Below are 21,910 nucleotides of genomic sequence, written 5' to 3'. Positions count from 1 at the left end.
CCTACCGAATGCAAGGCGAATGCTCTACCCACTGGGTCATTGCAATGTTTGTTTTGCATAACCAAAGCAATAAACCACCTTTAGGTATAAACACACCAACTTTATACAGTAAGTACAAGCTGTGTAAGACTAGACTGTACGGTTGAGCCACTCACTCTTGGTTGAACCCCTACCCTTTTCAATGAGTGAGTGAGTGAGTGTGCTGTTACCCAAGTATAAGTTTATCTATGATATTAAGATCCATGCATGATTACACACATCATATATTATTTATTCATCTGTTGCATGACTTTACTTCTTCATTCATTCATTCTTGCTTGTTTGCTTTATTTTATTTTATTTCATTTTTTTTATTTTTTGACCAATTGATCAGCAGCATTTCTATACTTGTACTTACATGTACACTCTTCTTGCATGGAGTGGGTCTATAACTCCAGTCAATTCAGTGGAGAATGCTCAGTTTTTAGTTTAACGACAAAGCATGAAACTAACGTCACACTTTGCAGTTTGATTCTCAAAGACCCCTTCTGCATTTGGTGTCAGGTCTTTTTATATTACTTCAGTTTACCAAAGGCAAGTAAAGTCACAAAGCAGTTTATGAAGTGAACAATTTCTGGTGTACAAGAATACTGCTGATCTTCGAAGCAGCATTACATTCTCAGTGTATCCAAGAATGTAGATTTGTGCCATGCACAGTTCTGGATACTGATCCAAAAACTGTGCCTTAACATGGTTCTGGATGAAACACAATATTCTGAATACTTGTGGACTGTCCAGAACTGTGTCTGAGTACAGTTCTGGAAAAATCATGGTTCTAGATACAACAAAGGCCAACCAACCTCCCCCCTAACCTTGGACTATCCAGAACCGTGCCTGAGCATGATTTGGGATAACTCACGGTGCTGGATAAAGCATAATTCTTCATACAACAAGAGCCTTCCCCTAACCCCTGTCCATGGTGCTGATCGGTTGGTAACTGTGTCTGAGCATTGTTCTGGAAAAATCAACAGTTCTGGATACATACTGACTACTCAGAACCATGTCTGAGCATGGTTCTGGATATAAAGTATAGATCTGGACATGCCTGGATTATCCAGAACTGTGCCTGAGCATGGTTGTGGAAAAAGCAGGGTACTAGATGCCCAGAACCGTTCTAGATAAAGCTGGCTCTAAAAACAACAAAAACCTCCCCCTAACCCCTGTCCATGGTGCTGATCGGTTGGTAACTGTGCTGTTTGTTTTTTTGTTCCTCCATCAGGCGGGTTTGACAGCTGTGCCAGAGAGAGCAGCCTCGGCCGTTAAGGTTTCTAACCTTTCTATACAGTCACGCTTTTCTTTCCTTCATCTTACTCATGATTTTACCTCTCATTATGCTAATTTAATGTCAGAAATACCCGTTAAGAAGTACAATTATGTACATGTAAGAAAATTGGAGAATAGTTAATGTATTTCTAGATATATATCTAAAGTCAGTGAATTCTATGTCTATTCTAAGCTTGAAATTGCATTTTTCTAATGATGTATTACATGAACATCAATGTGTATTTTCATCAATCAAATGCATGAGCCACATGTATTTTGGCTGTGTATCATTCAAAAGTACACAACCAAAATACATGTAGCTTCAGCATTCAACCAATATGTTGCTTTCAATGCATGATCTTGCCATCCTTGCATTGTGCCTTATAAATAATCATTTTGTCCTTTCAGTTATATTATAGGTACTCAGTAATGCATTGATAATTTCTGCTGTAATCTTAAAAGTTGGCTCCATCATAAATTGCCAGCTTTTGCCCAACTTTGCAGCCCTGTTCATCAGATATTTCCCTAACAGCCCTTCCTTTCCTGGCTGACTATGAACACTCATCTTTCTCTCTCTCAATTCCCTACAACTTGCATGTGTAGGTTTCCCATTGGCTGTCTTTCCCACCCTCCATGTAAGCAGCACGTCGGCAGAACGTACTGCACCTGCGCAAAACCTGAAATGTATTGTGCATAACACTTCGGTAGAACATCTTATATAAGGTCGTATTCGCATATATAAGGTTAATATCCTGTGTATGGTTTCTAAATGTTATGTCAGAAAAGATATCTTATGCAACATGCAAAATTCTGATGCAATGTTGACCCAGAAGTCAACATAAACTCTCAAAAATCAAGGTTTCGCGCAGGCGCAGTACATTCTGCTGACGTGCTTCCCAACCCCAGGAATAATTCACCAATCAGAAGGCTTGTTATATAACATGTTTTGTTTGTTTGTTATCCCAGGCTGGATTGGCCGGGGCTCCAGCCAGGGTTGTGTCAGCGGCGAAGAATTTGGATCTCCCGAAACTTCCGTCCAACATTCAGCTGCCAAATCTGCCTTCCTTCAGATGAAGATCAATTTTTTCATCATCTTCTTCCATTTTGCATCCATTTCGTGTAATACATTGACAAGACTGCATTCGCATTTTCTGAATTGATTTCTGAACTGAACTATTTTTTTTTATAAAAAATAGTTTTTTTCATCACAATCTTTCATTTTCCATTTCCTATTGTAATACTGCATTTTTTTTAGGAAACTCACTCCCTTGTTAATTTTTTTTTTTTACAAAAATTGTTTTGTAGCAAGTAGATTTCATTAGTTCCATTGCAAGCAATGCTTAAAAATACGCCAATTGTTAATACAGCCCCAGACCATTTTAGTCCATTCTTCATACACCTGTATGTAAGCAAACATATACTGCCTACAAAGAACTTGCAACCATTTTGCAGCCAGTTAGCCCTTTCAGGGACCTCCCTAAACAATGGAGCAGTGGAGCTCCTCCACCCAGTCCTTATCTCAGCTCCACCCTGTTAATTTTCAAAACTAGTGTTTTTACACCCTTTTCCAGGGTTCTTTGGTCAAATTTACCGATATTTCGCACCCTCCTCCATTCTGTCCTAAATTTCTGGGGAGATCCCTGCGCTCAGTCACTTAAATTCCTGTTCTATCTCATGATCAGTACTGGATATGTACTACTTTTGTAACATTACAACCACCAAGAAATTTAGATAGAAATCCTATGTATACCAGATCAGGTACTAGTATGCAGGCAAAACTCTGCCAGCAGTACATGTATGCCACCTAGTGTTTCAGGTGGGAACTGCAGCTCTGACATTGCCCCACTGTACAGAGGGGAGCTTGCTTGGGAAGGGCTGTTATTAAAGTGTCATAAGCTAATTTTTCAATCTAGATGCTTTAAAAGACTTTTACTTTGGTAGTAATTTCTAATAATTTAAAAAAAATCACATTCTAAGCGTTAGAATAAAAAATGAATTGTGTATATGCCAAAAATTGTTATCTTCAAAATCCAAGAGTTCCAAGAAACTTGTTTAAGAAAGTGATAAAATGCTGCAAGAAAGAAATCTGTACACTGCTTCATGTACTCCCCTCTTTTGGGGGTGGTAGAGTCTAACTTTGTCATGGCTGTGCCTCTTTATGGGTTAGTCCACTTAAAGAAAAGGGGCTAGCAGGGTAAAAGTAATATAGCTATACAAAAGATGCTTCAGTTTTGTGACAAACAATATAGGTAATGTGTACCTTTCTGGCTGCCATAATTTTAACTGTGGCATAGCAACTGAGGAACAACTGTGTTCATGGTAAAAAAAAAATTGAATTTTCTCATATACTCCTGCCAATATCTTTCATGGTTTATTCTATACATTACTAGCCTCCGTAGCAGGCTTATAGAACTGGGGGTTTGGTGGTCTTCGGCTGTTTTCTGATTAGCCTCCGTAGCAGGCTTATAGAACTGGGGGTTTGGTGGTCTTCGGCTGTTTTCTGATTAGCCCAATTCTAAAAAAAACGGGGGTAATTCAACCAGGCCGGCTATGTTGTCTATATGCAATCAGAAAATAGCACATAAAAGCTCCCAAAGACCCGCCAAGAAACCAGTTTTTGGCATGCTATGGAGGCTAATTCATTACCACTATTTGAAACGCCTTACTCTGTAGGGTTAGATATATCACTGTATTGCATTATTGTAATTTATCAAATATTATTATTCTATCCCTTTTGCCTTTAAATCATTCTGGTCAGCGATACTGGATATTATTGTCAAGGCCATTGCTGAAAAATTAAAACTTATTCACTTGGAAAAGATTGTGTCTGTGAAATTTTTTCTTCATTCATTCTTATTATGATATTAAACCTATCGCTAAAATTATTTGTCTTAGGTAAGGCTCTGTAAGGCATTTGCTTGTCAAAGACCTATATATATATCCTATTTTGATTCTCTTAACTTGCTGACATTTGTTTAAACGTAAAACAAAGTAAATAAATTATAGGACAAAATGGCTAAAGAAAGAGACATTTGAAAGAAAAACAGACATGAAAGTAGAATTTTATTTCATTCAAGTCAACTTTAGGACAAACATTACTTACAACACAAATTATATCATAATTACACTTTATACAAAAAAACTCATTTTCTCTTAGTATGTAAAATATGCTCAAGTGCACAGCAAGTATGTTTTCTGGTGAAAATATATGATCTTTATGTCAAAATTTTTTCTGAATAAATGCCAAATATATCATTGTAATGATCCACTCTATATGTTTTGAATTGGATAGCAGCCTTTTTGTGGTGGGAATGTAACAGTACATGTAAAACAAAATGTCCTTTAAAAACACACACAAATATTTAGGAAATTTTGAGACATCTAACCAAAATATAGATGTCTATTTGTTGTACATGTATTTTCTACCCTGGCACTAAATATAACTTTAATGATTTCATATAATTTATGTTCCAACCTTCAAAAGAAATAGACATAATATATGCCTGAGGTGCTGTCAAAATTGCTCACGTTTTACAAAGTTATTAGCGACGGGGGCCGACATCTACCAAATACCTTTGACCCAGTGTTGACGTCACACTTCAAAGAAGCCACGTGACAAGCCTCACTGGGTCAGTCTACTGAGGAAGACCAGAGTGAATGGTCAAAAGCTCTAGGTGAGAGAATTTTTGTGTTGGATCTAAAGTTTTAACTCTAAACATGTAACTACCAACACAGATGAACTTTCATGATAGAAGTTATTAGCTTGCATTTTGTTACTAAATACTACATACAAACTTACACTAACCAAAAATCATCACTGCCCCCCATTTGAAGGACTGTCGATGCCGCTATCTTGCTGTAACAGCTTCTGTATTCTAAGAGGCTGAACTGAGCTGCCAGTATATTTCCTACCATCTACACTATGCGCGGTTCCGTGCCTATCTTTTCCTACGTGTACTTTAGGGTAGGATGAAACCTTAGCTGGTTTGCTAATGTGTGGCGTGACGTTTGCATTTCTGCTGTGGGGTTTAGTTCTGTACAAACCCTGGTTGTTCCGGTCGGAACTGGTTCCATCCGGAATACGCTGGCTGTAACCAGAATCTTCCAGTTGGAACCGGTTGTGGCTGGTTTGATCTGGGTGGTTTTCTTTCTCCCTGCTTTTGCCTGGTTTTGGTTTGTCGGACACGGCGAGTCTAGTGGGGAGATCGATGTATTCGGAGTCGGCAGAAATATCTGAAAGAGCCGGGGAGGGGGCTTGCGTATGTCGCGTTACCAAGGGAACAGGCTTCTTTGGCGAAACGGACATCTCCGCCAACAAGGCTTGCATCTCCCTATTGGGAGGGGGCACTCTCATTGGCTGCCTCCGGTCACCTGACCTGCTGTTCTCTTTCGCGATTGGCTGGTGCCTGTATTTCTCTGGACCAATGAAATCAGGTTGCCTGCTGGAGGATTTTTCAACCTCTCTCTGTCTTCTCTTTTGAGATCGATCAGTTCTTTCTTCGACAGAAGTCTCGCTGCTTACGCTATCTGCTCTATCTCTTTCCCTTTTCTGTGAACTGCTATGGTATCTTCTGTCCCCACTAGCTTTGTGATCAGAGATTTTCCCACCGGAAATTGTAAGGTCCTCCATGGAGTGAGCGTGAGCAGACAGAGGTTTAAACTGGTCTCTTGCTCTCACTGTAACGTTTACAGGCGAAGCCCTCCCCGAAGTTGTCTCCCCTGCAGTCGTGGACAAACTTTCCATGGAATGGAACTGCCTGGAGTGCTCTAACTTTGCAGAATTTGCGTGTGTGAATTTCGGGTTGCTACTAGCGCCTTCGAAGCCGTTTCTTTCTTCTAAGTAACTGCCCATAGTGTCCTGCCTCTGTTTCTGAGTTGTATAGTCTGAGGTATCAGTGTGTTTCCCCGAGTTCTTGTGCCTTCCTGATGTTACGCCTGTTTTTGCACCACTCCTGCTGTTTGGGTGTTCAGACGATCGTGATTGGACGGATCGACTTCTTGTTCCCTTGGCAACGCTCCGAGAGTTCCCATTGGTGGATACCCCTGCGGTGTGGCTCTCTGAGCCCACAGATTCAGCGTGGTGGGTCCGGGGACCAGATCTGGGTTTGTCCTGGGCTGAGGTTGTCGAGGTGTCGTCCCTGTCGGAGTCTAAAGCCGACTCCAGCGCTCGAGCCATGATAGCCATCTTTCTGGCACTGTTCAAGGTACTACTGGAAGGGAAAACATCAAGAAGTCAGTATCAAGTAGTTAGTATGTCAAATATGATCACTCAAGGTGGACAACATTTGTAGACTGTCAGACTGCCCCTATGAGTGAGTGAGCGAGTGAGTGGGTGGGTGTTTGAGTGAGTGAATGAGTGAGTGTGATAGTGACTGAGAGTGATTGAGAGTGAGTGATTGAGTGACTGAAGAAGAGAGGTTGTGAAAGTGAAAGAGTGAGGGTGGGTGAAACAGTGAGAGTGAGCGAGAGTCAAAGAAGTGAGTGAGTGAATGAGTGAGTGAGTGAGAAAAAACCCCAATCCATGCTTTCAAGGGTGAACATCTGTCACTGAATCACTCACTCTCAGTCACTCTCACAATAATGTAACCCAAAACTTGCAAGTGGTTCATATGAGCCTTGTTTTGAGGTGAAAATTGAAGTGAACAAAAAAAATGCTTACCCCTGCCCCCCTTCCCTTTTCTCCTCCTCCAGTAGTTGATGCAGACACTGGAGGTAGTACCTCCTCAGTTTCCTCCCTGTCAGGTGCTTCTCTCGTGTTACCTCCTTCTTAAGACTCTCCGCTGTCCGCGAGCGACTCGACTCCAGAAACTGCTTAACATCATCTACAGAAACACACAAAATGGTATAAACGAGTTAATCTAAATACGGTATTTCATTTATGATTGTTGAATCTTGAATGAAAAGACAACATGATTGAGAAGAAATAATAATTTATTACATCTTATTTTCAACTACTGAACTAGAGAGAAAGAGAGAGAGGCGAGAGAGAGGGAGAGACAGAGAGAGAGACAGAGAGACAGAGAGAGGAGAGAGAGAGAGAGAGAGAGAGAGACAGAGAGAGAGAGAGAGAGAGAGAGAGAGAGAGAGAGAAAGAGAGAGAGAACAGTGTTTCTGTGCTGCATACCTTTAATCTTGTTAACAGTAGTGAGGTAGTGGTTCCTGAGTTCATGCATGCCCTCACTGGCACTGTCTGGCAAGGAGTCCACATCAAAGTCAGTCTGCAACAGAAACAAATGTCACAAACATGTTTTATCAAATTTATTGGTTCAGCTGTACAAATGACAGCCAGGGTTGCCTAACTACAGTTTTTTTTTACTATTTTTAAGGGCTAACCCTGGGGACAAGGACAACAAACTACGTAACAAATGGACAAGAAATAAAAATTCAAAGTCGTCAACGAATAACATCTACATGTACACGATTATCTATACATAAATACACAAAGGTTTAAACTACAGTTATTGTTGCAAACATTATTATATAATAGCTAGCGTAGTAGTAGAAGTAGAAGTTTTTCCAGACAGTTGTTGCCTGTCTCCTGTTGCTGTATTGCAATGAGTGGTATACTTGATTGTAAAAGCAATTAGCCTTCGGGCATGATTTTGCAAATAAAGTTTCTATTAAAAAATGTTGAGGAATTTGTCTGTTATTAAAAGTAGCAAAGCACCCTACCTGGCAGGGTGTCTGCACCATTTCAGTCCTTTTCTCCGAGGGGTGTGGCTGGCCAGTTGCCATGGCAACTGCCCGTTCCTTCTCCAGTTCCGATATCCTGGTCTCCAGAGCTGAGATCTCCTTGGTGTATTTTCCCTCCAGTTTTGTCCTAAGTTGATAAAAAAGGTTTAAGTTAATAAGGTACTCCAAAGAATGGACAGTGATGAGTGGCCTAAGAAGATCCTCACACTGGATGTGGAAGGCCCAAACCCTCATGGTCAATGGTTCAACAAGGTAAGGGAGGACTTCCACCACTTGAACCTATATAATGTCAACCCACAGGAAAGAGGCAAGTTGGCGGGCTGCCATCAAGCCTCAGTATTGAGTGAATGAGTGAGTGAGTGAGTGAGTAAATGAGTGAGTGAGTGAGTGAGTGAGTGAGAGTGAGTGAGTGAGTGAGTGAGTGTAAGTGAGTGAGTGAGTGAGTGAGTGAGTGAGTGAGTGAGTGAGTGAGTGTGTGAGTGAGTGAGTGAGTGTGTGAGTGAGTGAGTGAGTGAAGTAGTTGTAACTCAGGGATTTTAATCCATGAAAAGCATTGGCTGACTGATAAATATGGAAGATGATAAACTTAAAGTTGATCCAGTCAAACCTATAGGAGCGCCCATCTTTACATAAGGACCACCTTTTGCTGGTCGCTTAGATAATTTTTCCCATTGACACAAGCATAAAGAATCCTGTCTATAGTGACCACCTGTCCGAATAGACCTGATTTTATTGGTTTGCTGGGCAGTTTTAACTATACTACCATGCAAAATCAAACAAGCTTTCCAGGATGTTATAGACTGAATACCTGAGTTTCTCTTTTTCTCCTTGTAGCTTTCCCTCCAGCTTTCCTTTCTCCTCCAGAGCTCTTCTCAATTCTTCTGTCAATTCTCTCTTCTCTTCCTCCAGTCTGTCCAACAGGTCCTTTTGTTCTGCACTCAGGTTCCTACAATGTCAGACAAGTTGTGGCTTAGTATTGGAGAAAGTGTCTTGTATTTAGATTGCTATAAATGTATAAGGTTATTGCAAATACATGCCCAACAGCTAATGTCAAGTATACTTAATCATATAAATAATGATGATAAATAATTATGATACTACTATATAAAGAGCTAGTTACGACAGTATACTATATATTCCAAGACATACATGACAATGATGGTAAAAATTCTATGTACTTTTGCAGGAATTCAAACAAAGACTGGCGTTGTACAGTAGAAATTTGTCCAATTTATTGTGCTGGAAATTTCAGTTTAAACTTACTTGAGAAGCCCACAATCATTGCAAATGAATCCGTCTGTTAATTACATAGCAGTATAAAGTAGGGGAACATGGATTGTATCATACTTCTGCAGGAATTCCAGCTCCTTTCTGGACCTCTCCTCCAGCCGTTTTATCCTGGTCTCCGAGTGGGCCAGTTTGGACTCCAGGCTGGCCCGTTCTCTTTCCCAGATCTCCTGCTGGCCAGCCTGGTCTTGTTCCCAGGTCTCCCTGTCCCTCTGGTGCTCTGAGGCCAGGCTGCTTCTCAGGATTTCTTGATCTTTCTTCATGAGGATCTCCTTTCTCTTGCACTGCTGTTCCAACTGGAGGAAGAAGATGGAAATTGTACAAAATTTATTTGATGGACATTGAAACATAAGCAAGGCAACAGAAGTTCTGCTTGAAAGAAAAGAAAATCCCAATAACTTAAAACTTTAAGGCAGTTTACTGGTTATGAGAAACAAACACACAAACTTGCACTAGGGGTTAAAGAGGCCATCTACATCAGGGCATTACAACCATCACTCAACAGAGATGGGGGGGCGCCACAGACTTTCTGCAACCTATGATCCACTGCTCACGGAGTCACGTGTGTTATCTGCGCGACGTCACGGAAGCGGTGGATTGTTCATCCCTTGACAGACTGGAGTTGTACAGTCAAAAATTTGGGTAAGTCCAATTTCTTGTGTTCTGTTCACAGTTCAAACTTGTTTCTTAACACACAAACTTACCTGCTCTATTCTATCCTTCAGTCTCTCCTTTTCCACCATGACAGTCTCCAAGTCGACCTCATGGTCTCTGTCCAACCTTTGCCGCTCAAGGTCAAACTCACCCCGCCATCTGACCTCTAACCTCTCCAGCTCCTTCTTGTACTCCTGAACTTTACCCTCTGACCTCTCCAGCTGCCTGGTATGCTCGTGTATTTTGTTCTGAAGCTCCTGTTTTTCCCAGTCCTGCTCTTTGTCCCACTCTGCACGAGCTGTGCCAAGCTCCTGTTGGATGATGTTGTCTTGTTCTATTCTCAGCTTCTGCAGCTCCTAGTATATAAAAAAAGATAATTTAAATATTTCATCCAGATTTGGACATTGACATATGCTGTGCACAAGAACCACAGGACAGAGGCAAATGGTGGGCTGCCATCAAGCCCCAGCATCAGTGTGCAAGCACGTCTAACCCTCAGAACATGGGGAACAACAAACGTTAAACCGGATAGAGAGAGAAAGAGAGAGATTTGGACATTGGAATTGATGTTGTAGTTACTATTTTTGTTTAGGGCCACCAAATTTTGCAGAGAAAATGTGTGTTTTCTCAGGTGGGTATGACATCAGGTGGGTATGACATAAATAAAATACTACACGGTGTATTCTGCATCACCGTCAGTCCCAGCCCTCCCGCAAATCGGATCTCCCTCCGGCCTTCGGGCAATCCACCCACGGTTGGGCTGGTGTCTTGGGTGATACAGAATACATTGTGTTGTATTCTCTGTCTTTACCTCCTACAGGTTGCTTATTGTATCATTCAAGTAGATCAACAAGAAAAGAAAACATAAATATCCTATGCAAAAGTATTTACCTCCTGAAGGTTGTTAATTGTCTCCTGCAGCTGTTTCTCCCTGCCTGCACCAGTCTGCTGTAGCTGTCTGGAGGCCTCCTGAACAGCCCGTGTCACCGCCTGGTCTTTCTGCTTCTTCTGTTCTTTCTCCCACTCTAGCCTGGCTGACTTCAGGGCGACAGAAACCTGCAGGCACAATTTACCAGTTGTTATCATGAAAGTTCATCTGTGTTGGTAGTTACTATGTTAAAAGTTAAAACTTTAGATCAAACACAAAGAAATTCTCTCAACTAGAGCTCCTGACCAGTCACTCTGGTTTTCCTCAAAAAACAACACGTGACAACACTCACTGGGTCAGTCTACTGAAGAAGACCAGAGTGACTGGTCAAAAGCTCAGTTGTGTTGGATCAAAAGCTTTAACTCTGAACAAATTTATCATTTGGTTTGTTTGTTTTGCATACAATTTGTATGGCAAACCACCTTTAGACATAACACACGAGTTTTGTACAATGAGTACAACCTGTGTAACACCCCAGTAATACACTAACCTCTCTCTTAGTGTTTTCTTCTTGCTGTTCCAACTGTTCTTTCCTGAGGACCTCCATCTCCTGCCCATGTTTCTGCCGCTCCAGTGCCTGTTCAGACATCCACTTGCTGCGGGCAGCTATAAGTGCCTGCTCAATCTGCCTTCCAACAGTTTCCTACAAGTATTCGAAAGATGACGACAAAGTTCAAAAGGTTTCTTTGAATGTACCCTGGTTGACAAATCAAAACTAGCCAAAACCATCTTGCAAAGAACAGTACAGGGAGGACAGAAGAGTTTTAGGGCAACAGAAAAGATGGGAGGATAACATCAGAGAATGGATCAGCATGACACTAAGTGAAATGTTAAGAGGAACAGACAACCGAGAAGGGTGGAGAAAATGGTCATCAGATCATCTGTGGTGCCCCAACAGTCAAACACTGAAACAGTTAGGCTAATGAGATGAGACAAAGTCCAAAGAACCAATACAAAAAATGGTTTGAATACGCCAAAAAACAGTTACTTAAAGATTTAATAAGCAGTGACACTAGAGAGTTGCAACAGAAAGGCATTTGTAAGACTAGTACGAACTATTGATTGATATGCAAATCAAATTTCTTCTGCAAGAGTCACTGACGAAAGGTAGTAGATGCTACCTGAAATGTCTGTTTTCAAAATCATAATCATCCAGTTGCTTGAGTAACTCTTTTTTGGCATATCTTATTACCTGGATGTCCAACCTTCATCTACATAACATGAGAAAGGTTTGGATATCTAGAAACTAACCTGGTTCTTTGTTAGCCATTCGACTTCAGCCGAGTTGACGGCAGTTTGGACAGCCTGGGCCTTGTCTGTGGCTGACTGGGCGAACCACGCGTCTTTCTCTGTCGCTAACAGTCTGTGGAACTCCTCCTCCTTAGAAAAAAAAATGGAAGAAGTAGTTCATTAATGACATATTGAAATGATGGACCCATAGATGTACTATGAATGAAATTGTACATCACATATTGTAGCATTGACTTATTTCTTTTGTCCTGTTTCTTTTTTTTTGCGTGCCACTGGTGACTTTCAACAGAACTCCAGACTACCGGTATGTGATGTCTCTTTTTCTCTGTCTCTCTGTGTGTTTCTCTCTCTGTCTGTGTCTCTCTCTTTGTCTGTCTCTTTCTGTCTCTCTCTCTCTGTCTCTGTCTCTGTCTTTCTGTCTCTGTCTCTCTTTCTGTCTGTCTCTCTGTCTGTCTGTTTCTGTCTGTCTGTCTCTGACTGTCTCTCTCCCTCTCTCTCTTACTGTTAATAGGTGATAAATATTTAAAGAGATAATTCCTCATTTTACCCTGTTCTCAGCTGCCTCCTTCTCCCACTGTGCCTTGTGCTTGACCAGGGCCTCTCTGACGGCTGTTTCCTGCTGCACCTGCCACTGCTGCTTGGCTGGAAAGTCACAACGAAGAAAAGTTATACTATACCATATACATGTAATGTGTTTCACAGCTTGAAATGTTGGATGCACAATGCATGTTTTTGCTGAAATTTTTATCCACTTTATCTTAGTCTTGAATGAATATACAGAAAGATAAAGCAGCCATCCTAGACTGAGGTGAACCATGATGCTTTTTCAAGTAGCTTATAGTGCAATGCTGCTTTGCTATAGATTGCTGTAGCCAACCACACAGGTCATCCCTATTATTCTCTGTATGTGTGTTGGGTTGCATGCAGAGGTTTGGTGCTTATGCCTCAAGCTCTCTCATACACATCAAGGCTTTACATGTACGTCACCAATTCAGAAATAACTGCAATCCCTCACATGTCCATAACTGTTCAAACCCAGGGATTGAATCTGTACCTTGTTGCAGCCTTTCGTCGAAGTCTCCCTCCGACTCTGCCTCGTGTCTAGCGAGCCACTCCTGTTCCGCTGCCTTCACAGCCGCTTCCACAGCCGCCTTCCTCGCCTGGCTCTGTTCTTCTACCCACTCTACTTTGGCCATCGCAACCTGCAGACACAAAACTAGTCAGTAAAGAGCAACAAACTCTTTAACTTCACTGCAGCTTCCACGGCTGCCTTCCTCGCCTGGCTCTGTTCTTCTACCCACTCTACTTTGGCCATCGCAACCTGCAGACACAAAACTTGTTAGTAAAGAGCAACAAACTTTAACTTCACTGCAGCTTCCATGGCCGCTTTCCTCGCCTGGGTCTGTTCTTCTACCCACTCTACTTTGGCCATCGCAACCTGCAGACACAAAACACGTCAGTAAAGAGCAACAGTGGTTGTACAATGTATCAGCTACAAAAATGTATACAGATACGAAAACTGTATTTATCAACCATTTTTAGACTTCAGAAGGGCCTTTCCAAGTTAGCTCCAAAAATAAATACAACTGGAAAGGTACACATGTAACATTCGCAAAGCAAATGCATTATGCATTACCTTCATATATGGTCTGCTCTGTTAATTCTTACTTAAACATATTCATAATTATATACATACATGTATATATGGTGACAGAAGTCTAAATTCCCCTGCTATAAAATTACACCATGATGTAACCCAACACCAGTTACCATGGTGACAGACATGTGGTTCAGGTCATTGACCTTATTGGTTTGGGGAAGAAGAAGAGGAAATGGAGCAAAAACAATTTGTTTTCCTTCTGTAAACATAACAAATTTTCTTCCTACCTTTGTTTCTATCTCTCTCCTCATCTCCTCCTCCTGCTCCCTGGACCACTTCTCCCTGACTGTTGCCATGACAACCTTGTGACTGTCCTCCAGGTCGACCTTCAGACTCTCCAGAGCATCCTGCTTCTCTTGAGCACATTCTTCCTGAACCTGTCATCAGAGATGGGAGATTTCAATTGTGTCACACAAAAAGACACCACAAAGATACTGGCCATGAAAGTTCTTGATAAATTCTTGTTTAAAGTTAAGCCTTTTGATCCAACACAAAGTTCTCTCACCTAGAGCTTTCGACCAGTCACTCTGGTCTTCCTCAGTAGACTGACCCAGTGAGGCTTGTCACGTGGCTTCTTTGAAGTGTGACATTAACACTGGGTCAGTCTAATGAAAGTTCATCTTTGTTGGTAGTTACATGTTTAGAGTTAAACCTTTTGATCCAACACAAAGAAGTTCTCTCATCTAGAGCTTTCGACCAGTCACTCTGGTCTTCCTCAGTAGACTGACCCAGTGAGGCTTGTCACCTGGCTTCTTTGAAGTGTGACATCAACACTGGGTCAGTCTACTGAGGAAGACCAGAGTCACAGTCAGACTGGTCGAAAGCTCTAAGTGAAAGAACTTTGTGTTGGATCTAAAGGTTTAACTCTAAACATGTAACTACTCATACCAACACAGATGATCTTTCCTGATTGATAAATTCTTGTTCTCCAAGCAAATTTTAAGGTGGAAGATTGTATCATAACTTCTTCCTCTTTGTCTAACAGTTTGAACCGACCTGTGCCAGTTTTTGTTCCATCTCCTCCGCATGTTCTTCCCTCAGTCTGTCCGTTATGGAGTCCTTCTCTCCACACACCTGGATGTAGTCTTCTTTCACTCCATCCAGCTCCTGTAAGGCCTGGTCCAGCTCAGCCCTGGAAACAGGAATGTAATGCATCAGCTTACGATAAATAATGTAGTTACAAAAGTCAATCAAAAGTATTTGTGGTAAAAAATACTCCAGTAGGCTACAATGTGTTGGTTTTCGTATCTTTGCAGGAAATCGATGAAGCGGGCAGGCAAAAAAAAAACCTGTTTCCTAGGAATTCAAAGGCTACCAGAAGTACTAGACTGGTTACCAAACCTATTATAGCTCCCAAGTCCTACATCCTCTCTGCAATTCCTCTCTATTTGCAGAGGATGTAGGACTCGGGAGCTATAATAGGTTTGGTAACCAGGCTACATAAGAACCACAAGTCAACATGTCAAAAACTAGTGTTTTGTAGTTCAACTCTAGTTTAAATTATTGAACTCTGGACAACAGTGTCATTTACTACAAAATGTAAATACATGTGGATTTCTTAAAAGGTGGTGGATTTTATAGTCTTGATAACACACTTACTGTATGTCTGCGACCCTTTTCTCACAGGCTTGCAGGTCAGCGTCCCTCTGCTCAGCAAACTGTTGTTCCAGCTCATGTCTCAGCTTGTTGGTGGAGTCTTCATGTAGCTGCAGACAGGCCTGTTGCGCTCTGGTGGGAGGAAAAATTAATATATACAGAAAGTTCCTAGGATAAATTTTCCCGTCAATCAGTAAAAGTCCCATGTACATAGGCCAGATTTTAAAGAAGAGTGGTCTTCTTGGGCAGTTTTGAGGGTAGCTCTAGTTCTATGTACAAAATTCCATACTTACAGTTCGTAAACAAATATCCCAAACAGTTTTACACCGTCCAAAACATTTCTGAAACCTTTACCTGTACCTGTCTTTACAATCAGCAAGCTGTTAATTTAGTATAGTGGGAAACTCAAAATTCGGATCCACAAGGACTAAGATTAGGGTTGCAGGTATTAGGCTGAAATTTCTGTACACCTACTTTTCCACAGCCTGGGTCTTGTCCTGGTCGAACTCTGATACCATCTGAGCCATGTCTCTCTTCAGCTGCTGGTTCAGTTCATTCAGCTGCTCCTCACTTGAGGAAACCTCTTCAAGACGCAGCTTCACATCCTGAAGGAGGAACAGAATCTGATGTAAAAAGGGAGGACTACAAGTTTTTTAATGGTTGTCCTACAATTGCAAACTGAGAACATTTTTGAAATACTCATGCATGTGTCCAAATTCAGCTCTCTAGTTTTCTGAAAAGGCTGTCTTACATCCTTGTTGGTTGGTCATGTCATAACTATCATACAACAAATTACATGTGCCCTACAGGGTGTGTTTGATTTTGATGTTACAAACTGAACCAGCAGTACTTCATGTCACCACTAGGTGGTGTTGCTAGACGTGAGTGCGCCCCAAAACATGGCTAGGGAATGCCAGTCTCTTGCTCACTAGCCCAGCATTTCTTACCTCATATTCCCTATCCAGTGTGTTGTACTGGTCCCTCAGACTGTCCAGTTCCTTCTGTAGCCTGTATCCATCTAATCCAAAAACCAGAAATGCTGGGAAGCGAACCCATGACAATCTCGATCTCTTGTGTTGCTAGCCTAGCCACTCGACCATTCTTACCTCATATTTCCTGTCTATTGTGTTGCACTGGTCTCTGTGTCCAGTTCTTTCTGACATTGCTGAGCTTGCATCACCCTATTTATAAAACCAGGAATGGCAAGGATCGAACCCACAACCTCTTTTATTTTTGTCATTCTTACCTCATATTCCCTGTCTAGTGTGTTATACTGGTCTCTCAGAGTGTCCAGTTCTTACTGACACTGCTGACCTTGCATCACCCTATTTATAAAACCAGGAATGGCAAGGATCGACCCCACGACCTCTTTTATTTTTGTCATTCTTACCTCATATTCCCTGTCTAGTGTGTTATACTGGTCCCGTAGAGTGTCCAGTTCCTTCTGTAGCCTGTCCAATCCTGCTGAAGATCCACCCGGTACTGACAATTCAAGATCACGCTCCAGAGTTTTCACCTTCATCTGGGAAAAAATGATGTTTCGGTTTATTGCTGTTGCTGGTGTTGTGTCCCACACATAGAACAAATACAGGACAGGCAATACTCATTTCCACTTGAGTTATGTGAGGAAAGTTGTGTAAAGTGTCTTTCCCAAGGCACAAGATCAATGGCATGTCAGGACTCGAACCTGGGACCTGTTGGTTCCAAATCGAGTACTCTGCCGTTGCGCCAGAATTCAGCACCAAAACAACGAACGATTCACCCTTGGACTTACCTTCAGAAGTGTAGACCTCAGAGTTTGGATTTCTAGAGTTTTTAACAACAGCTCAGCTTCCTGTTCAGGAATACTGTCATCTGCATCTTCCTCATCTGCCATTTTGTACTGAATTATACTGACTTTCCTAACATTAAATTCATGAGGTAGCACTTTTCATAACTGTTTATGCCTTGACGTTCTAAGACAGCCAAAAACCGTTGACTGCTGCTTCTATATGTTACCATTTTTTCACATTAAGAGCCAAAACTCTTTCAGGCAAGTATAAAGTTGGTAAAATAAGGAATAACCCAAGAAGCAAAACACTTCTTGCCTTCTAGTTTCTGTATTTTAGAGGGAGTTACTTTGAATAAACCGTCAGACGGTTTTAGGGCGTTACCTAAGCTTATTCAACACTACCCTTTGTGTAAGAAGTTTACAAAACACACCCTATCCCTTCTATAGCCTGGTTACAGTACAAGTTTTAACTGTGTTGAGCACCGTTTCAACGCTGACTAATAATAAACAGAGACTAAAACTTGTTCTAAAACACAAAGCAACGACAAAGCTAGACAAAAGATCGAACTGTAAGCACACTCAAAAAGTTTGAACTGTGTTTAACACCGTATCACCATGAAATAACAACAAACAGACAATACAACACTCTTGTCATGACTCCCCAACACCCGTTTACACAAAACAAAACTCTTCACACAAAAGGTTGGACAGTTCAGGCACACAGAGGCAAAAATAAAGCATCTTTTAATTGTTTGTAAAGTCTTTGGCCTGATCGTTGTAGGGGGGCATTTTTACTGTAGGTGTGAATAGGTGTTGGAATACCTCGGTTGCTAATTTCATGAACTGGAGTTACTCGGGTTCACTTTGGGAGCACAGCAAGGAAACGTAAAAAGTTGGACTGGAAGTAATTTTCCTTTTTTCTTAAAAATCTTTCTTGTGTCTGGTTTATTATTACATTGTACATCTACTAAGGATGTTATCCTAAGTGTTATTTTGTTGACTGGTTTGTTCGTTTGCTTTTTAGGTTATGGATGGTTTTTACTACACTTGGGTCCTCTTGCTGAAACTTTCCATACTGAAATTGCAAGCAAATGCAACATATTTCACCCTAGTCCCTCTCCTTGAAAAATGGAGTGTTTTGAAATCCCCTTCTACAAAAATGGAAACTTCCAAAATAATTCAATCTATAGATGTAGGTTCTCATGCACCAAAGAATAGGTTTGATTTTTGTTTGTTTATTCAGATCTTCAAGTTAGGGTGAACAGGACTATTTCCTGAGAGGGGTGAAGGAGGCTATATAAATGAGGGCCCATCCCCCTTCATTGTCTACCAGATACATTTGACCCAGTGTCACACTTCAAAGAAGCCACGTGACAAGTCTCACTGGGTCAGTCTACTGAGGAAGACCAGAGTGACTGGTCGAAAGCTCTAGGTGAGAGAACTTTTCGTGTTGGATCTAAAGTTTTAACTCTAAACAGGTCTAAAAGTTGTTTATTCAGATCTTTTTTTCAATGACCTCACCTCTAGGTCGTTGCTCTTTCTCTCTGAGGTTTCTGCTCGAGCCTTCCAGGTCTCAAGGTCGGCCTTCATGGCTCGAAGGTCGCCCTGCAGCCTGGTGACCTGACCTCGCTTGGAGCGGTTGGTGCTGAGAGATCGCTCCAACTCCGCCTTCAGTCCCACCACAACTTCCTCTGGGGTCAGGCTGTCACAGACATTCGGTCTGGAAAGGGTTTTAGAAAAGTATTAACTTTGAAACTCTCTATTCGGTTTAACATCTGTTTACCATGTTCCGAGGGTTAGACGTGCCCGCGCACTGATGCTGAGGCTTGATGGTAGCTTCCCATTTGCCTGTTCTGTGGTTCTTGTGCAGTACATCAATGACATTTATTTTATCATCCTTAGGTTTGCTGTAAGGTTTCAGTCTATATGTCTCTCTGATAAAAGGTACAAATTAACAGGCTACATTCAAATATATGAGGGAAAAAATTGCATCAATGACAACTTTGTCATCCTTATTTTTGCTGTTCAATTACAGTCTGGTAGTAAATAAGGTAAAAGTAAAAAAGTAAAAAAAAAAAGAAACTACATGTAAAGAGAAAAAAGAAGAACGGTAGTAATTCAGAAGTTATTTGGCCTTTCTTATGCTTCTTTGCACCACTTTTTACATGGTAATCTCAAGACTGTGTGTGTGTGTGTGTGTGTGTGTGTGTGCGCGCATGTGAAGACACAACTATCAGTGATCCAAAAGGTATTTGGCCTTTCTTAGGCTCATTTGCACCACTTTTTGCATGATATATCTCAATACAAAATGCTGCACCTGTGGATCTTAGGAGTTTTCCAGTCCAGGTCCTTCTTGATACCGAGTTGTACGTAAGAGTCGGAGTGAGAGTCGTTGGGCGGGGTGGCGAACACTCCGAACTGGGCAGCGTTCTCGTACATCTGCAGCTGCTCTTTCAACTCCGTCAACTCATCCTACAACACAACAGTAAAATTCTGGTAAGTTCCATTACTTAAGAGTAAGCCAGAACATTTTGGTGATTCCGACAACTTTAGAAAATGGCAATGATGATGGATGATCAATGCATAATAGCAGGATTAATGACAAAAAATGTCACGACTAGTACAGGATTATGCTTTACGTTTGCAATAGTTTTAAAGGGTGAAAATCCTAACTGACAGCACAAAGCATTTTCTTTAAATTTCTCTCTAATACTCTTTCCAATACTAAGTGATTAAACAATTACCTGTAAAGCCTGGTACATCCCCTCGCTCAGTGCCTTGGCAGTGTTGGCTTGTTGAAGCTGGATCTTCAACTGCCCGATTTCCTGTACAGTACCTAAACACAAAACATCGAAACAGACAGATGGTAAAACAACATGCATGGCTTTGAGTTAAAGTCTAACTTGTAGATTTCCTCTTACTGTTGGCTTTTTAGGCTTAGGTTTTTTGGCTTCTCTTAGGCTCTGGCCTGGGTACCATCCTCCATCCATGATACTTAGTAGCTAGTGACAATAGGGAGCCGGCGGTAACTACAGAGGATGTCACCCAGGCTGCCGAAGCTCCACAGAACTCAAGTACAGCAAGGACTCATAAATGCCACAAAGGGCCAGCATGTGCCGGCTTGTCGTAAAAGTCGCTATGCACTACTGCAAATTCACAATCCCAGCTTTGTATTCCTGTGGTTTGGGAGCATTTTTGGGGGGCTGGAATTTTTTTTAATCACCCGCGCGCACTAGTATGAGGGTCTTCAGAGGATGTCATTCATAAGATTAAGTCAGTGTGGCCTAAGCTTGCCAAAGGTTAAAACGTACCAGTCTGTAGCAGCTCCCTGCACTGTTTCTGACTGTCCTCCAGACTTCGGGTCAGTCGGTTCATGACCTCCGCTCGCTCGAAATGTGCCTCCTCCGCGGCTTTCCTGGTCTCTTGGAGTTCTCTCTGGAGCTTCTCCACTTCTTCTCTCTACACAAAATTAACAAAACAAAATTAATGCTAGAAAGGAAACATTTGCAAAGGAAATACATAATGTTTACCTTCACAATTGGTCTACCCAGACAAACTACTGCTCTGTTTATTGTTACTCAAACACATTGATGTATAATATATGGTGACCAGCAAGTCTAGCTCTGACCTGCTACATAATGTAACCCAACACCACAGGCTGACTCCAGTCTGCTACAATGCTAGTTACCATGGTGACAGACGTCTGGTCCAGGACATTGACTTTGTTTGGAGAAGAAGAAGAGGAAGAAAAAGACTCTGAGCAAAAACAATGTGTTTTCCTTCTGCTTAGGTAAAGATAATTCTTCTGTAACCACACTCACCTCCTGTTCCAAGGCTGCAGCTGTTTCGTCCACTTTTTCTTTAAGCTGCAGTGCCTCCTGTTCGTATCGTTGCTGCAGTGTGGACACCACAGCCTCATGTTGGTCCCTCGCACGGCTCAGAGTCTCCGACTGTCCCAGCTCCAAAAGCTGCTGGTTCAGACTCTCCATGTTGGACTCTGCTGACTGAAGCTTCTTCAGCATCTAAAAAAAGAAAGGGAAGTGATCTTGAATGTCAATGTTAGGAGACACTAGTCTTGCAGGGTCTGCTCTAGTGTCCACCATGAGGGACAGGGAGTACTGGAGTGACTTTATCAAACGTATCTCGCCGGATTATCCAGAGACATAATGAGGATGAAGATGATGAAATCCATCCAGTTTAGTTTTAGCTCATTGAAGAGCTGAACTTCCACTGGTCATGACAGAGAAGACAGATGCTGTGTACAGTAAAATTCAAGCGTACAAATATACTAGTCCACACGCATATCTAGAATCGTGCCTGATTCTAACCCTAACCCATTCAGGTATACAACTATAGATAGGCACAGTTCTGGATACGATATTGATAGAGACTATCCAGAACCGTGCCTTATCCTAACCCTATCCTATTTAGACATAGAACTAGATAGGCACGGTTCTGGATACGATATCAATACAGACTATCCAGAACCGTTCCTGATCCTAAACCTAACCCATTCAGGCACAGAACTACATGTAGATAGGCACAGCTTTGGATACAGTAATCCCCTCACCTCCCCCTTAGCCGTCTCTGTTGCCTGTGCCCACGTCTCTGCTGCAGACACCCTCCCCTGCACAGTCTGCAGTTCCTCCTTAGTCTCCTGCAGCAGCTGCTGACACTGATGCAGACTGGCCTGCATACCCTCCTTCTCACCTAAAGGGTGGCAGAATAGATGGCAGAGTTGTGAAAAGGTAGATGTAGACTCCTACAC

The 21,910-nt window shown here is 41.8% G+C and overlaps 2 protein-coding genes across 3 annotated transcripts in view; one reads left to right on the top strand and one right to left on the bottom strand.

Moving 5' to 3' along the window:
* Positions 1-2,446, top strand: part of LOC109468880 (AP-3 complex subunit sigma-1-like) — a 6,746-nt gene extending 4,300 nt beyond the window's left edge. For both annotated transcript variants that reach the window (XM_019767257.1, XM_019767256.1), the window contains exons 6-7: positions 1,259-1,303; positions 2,269-2,446. In XM_019767257.1, the coding sequence (XP_019622816.1) occupies positions 1,259-1,303; positions 2,269-2,376 (153 nt within the window). In that variant the 3' untranslated portion in view covers positions 2,377-2,446. The remainder of the gene's footprint in view (positions 1-1,258; positions 1,304-2,268) is intronic.
* Positions 2,447-5,116: 2,670 nt separating this feature from the next.
* Positions 5,117-21,131, bottom strand: LOC109468511 (centrosomal protein of 152 kDa-like). Its single transcript, XM_019766755.1, has 23 exons — positions 20,964-21,131; positions 20,454-20,601; positions 19,887-19,978; positions 19,460-19,614; positions 18,664-18,862; positions 16,762-16,893; positions 15,846-15,976; positions 15,375-15,503; positions 14,772-14,907; positions 14,003-14,152; positions 13,485-13,553; positions 13,170-13,317; positions 12,663-12,757; positions 12,116-12,244; positions 11,355-11,507; positions 10,828-10,992; positions 9,987-10,292; positions 9,343-9,578; positions 8,804-8,941; positions 7,975-8,122; positions 7,427-7,520; positions 6,962-7,124; positions 5,117-6,512 (listed from the first exon to the last, which is right to left on the bottom strand). Exons 1-23 carry the CDS (start codon positions 21,129-21,131, stop codon positions 5,117-5,119), a joined length of 4,680 nt encoding a protein of 1,559 aa, XP_019622314.1.
* Between the last annotated feature and the right edge of the window lie 779 nt (positions 21,132-21,910).

Source organism: Branchiostoma belcheri, unplaced genomic scaffold, assembly GCF_001625305.1.
Source record: "Branchiostoma belcheri isolate BF01 breed outbred unplaced genomic scaffold, Haploidv18h27 scaffold2, whole genome shotgun sequence".
Lineage (NCBI taxonomy): Eukaryota > Metazoa > Chordata > Leptocardii > Amphioxiformes > Branchiostomatidae > Branchiostoma > Branchiostoma belcheri.
Note: the sequence above shows the minus strand (reverse complement) of the source record. Positions and strands in the feature narration are given on the sequence as shown.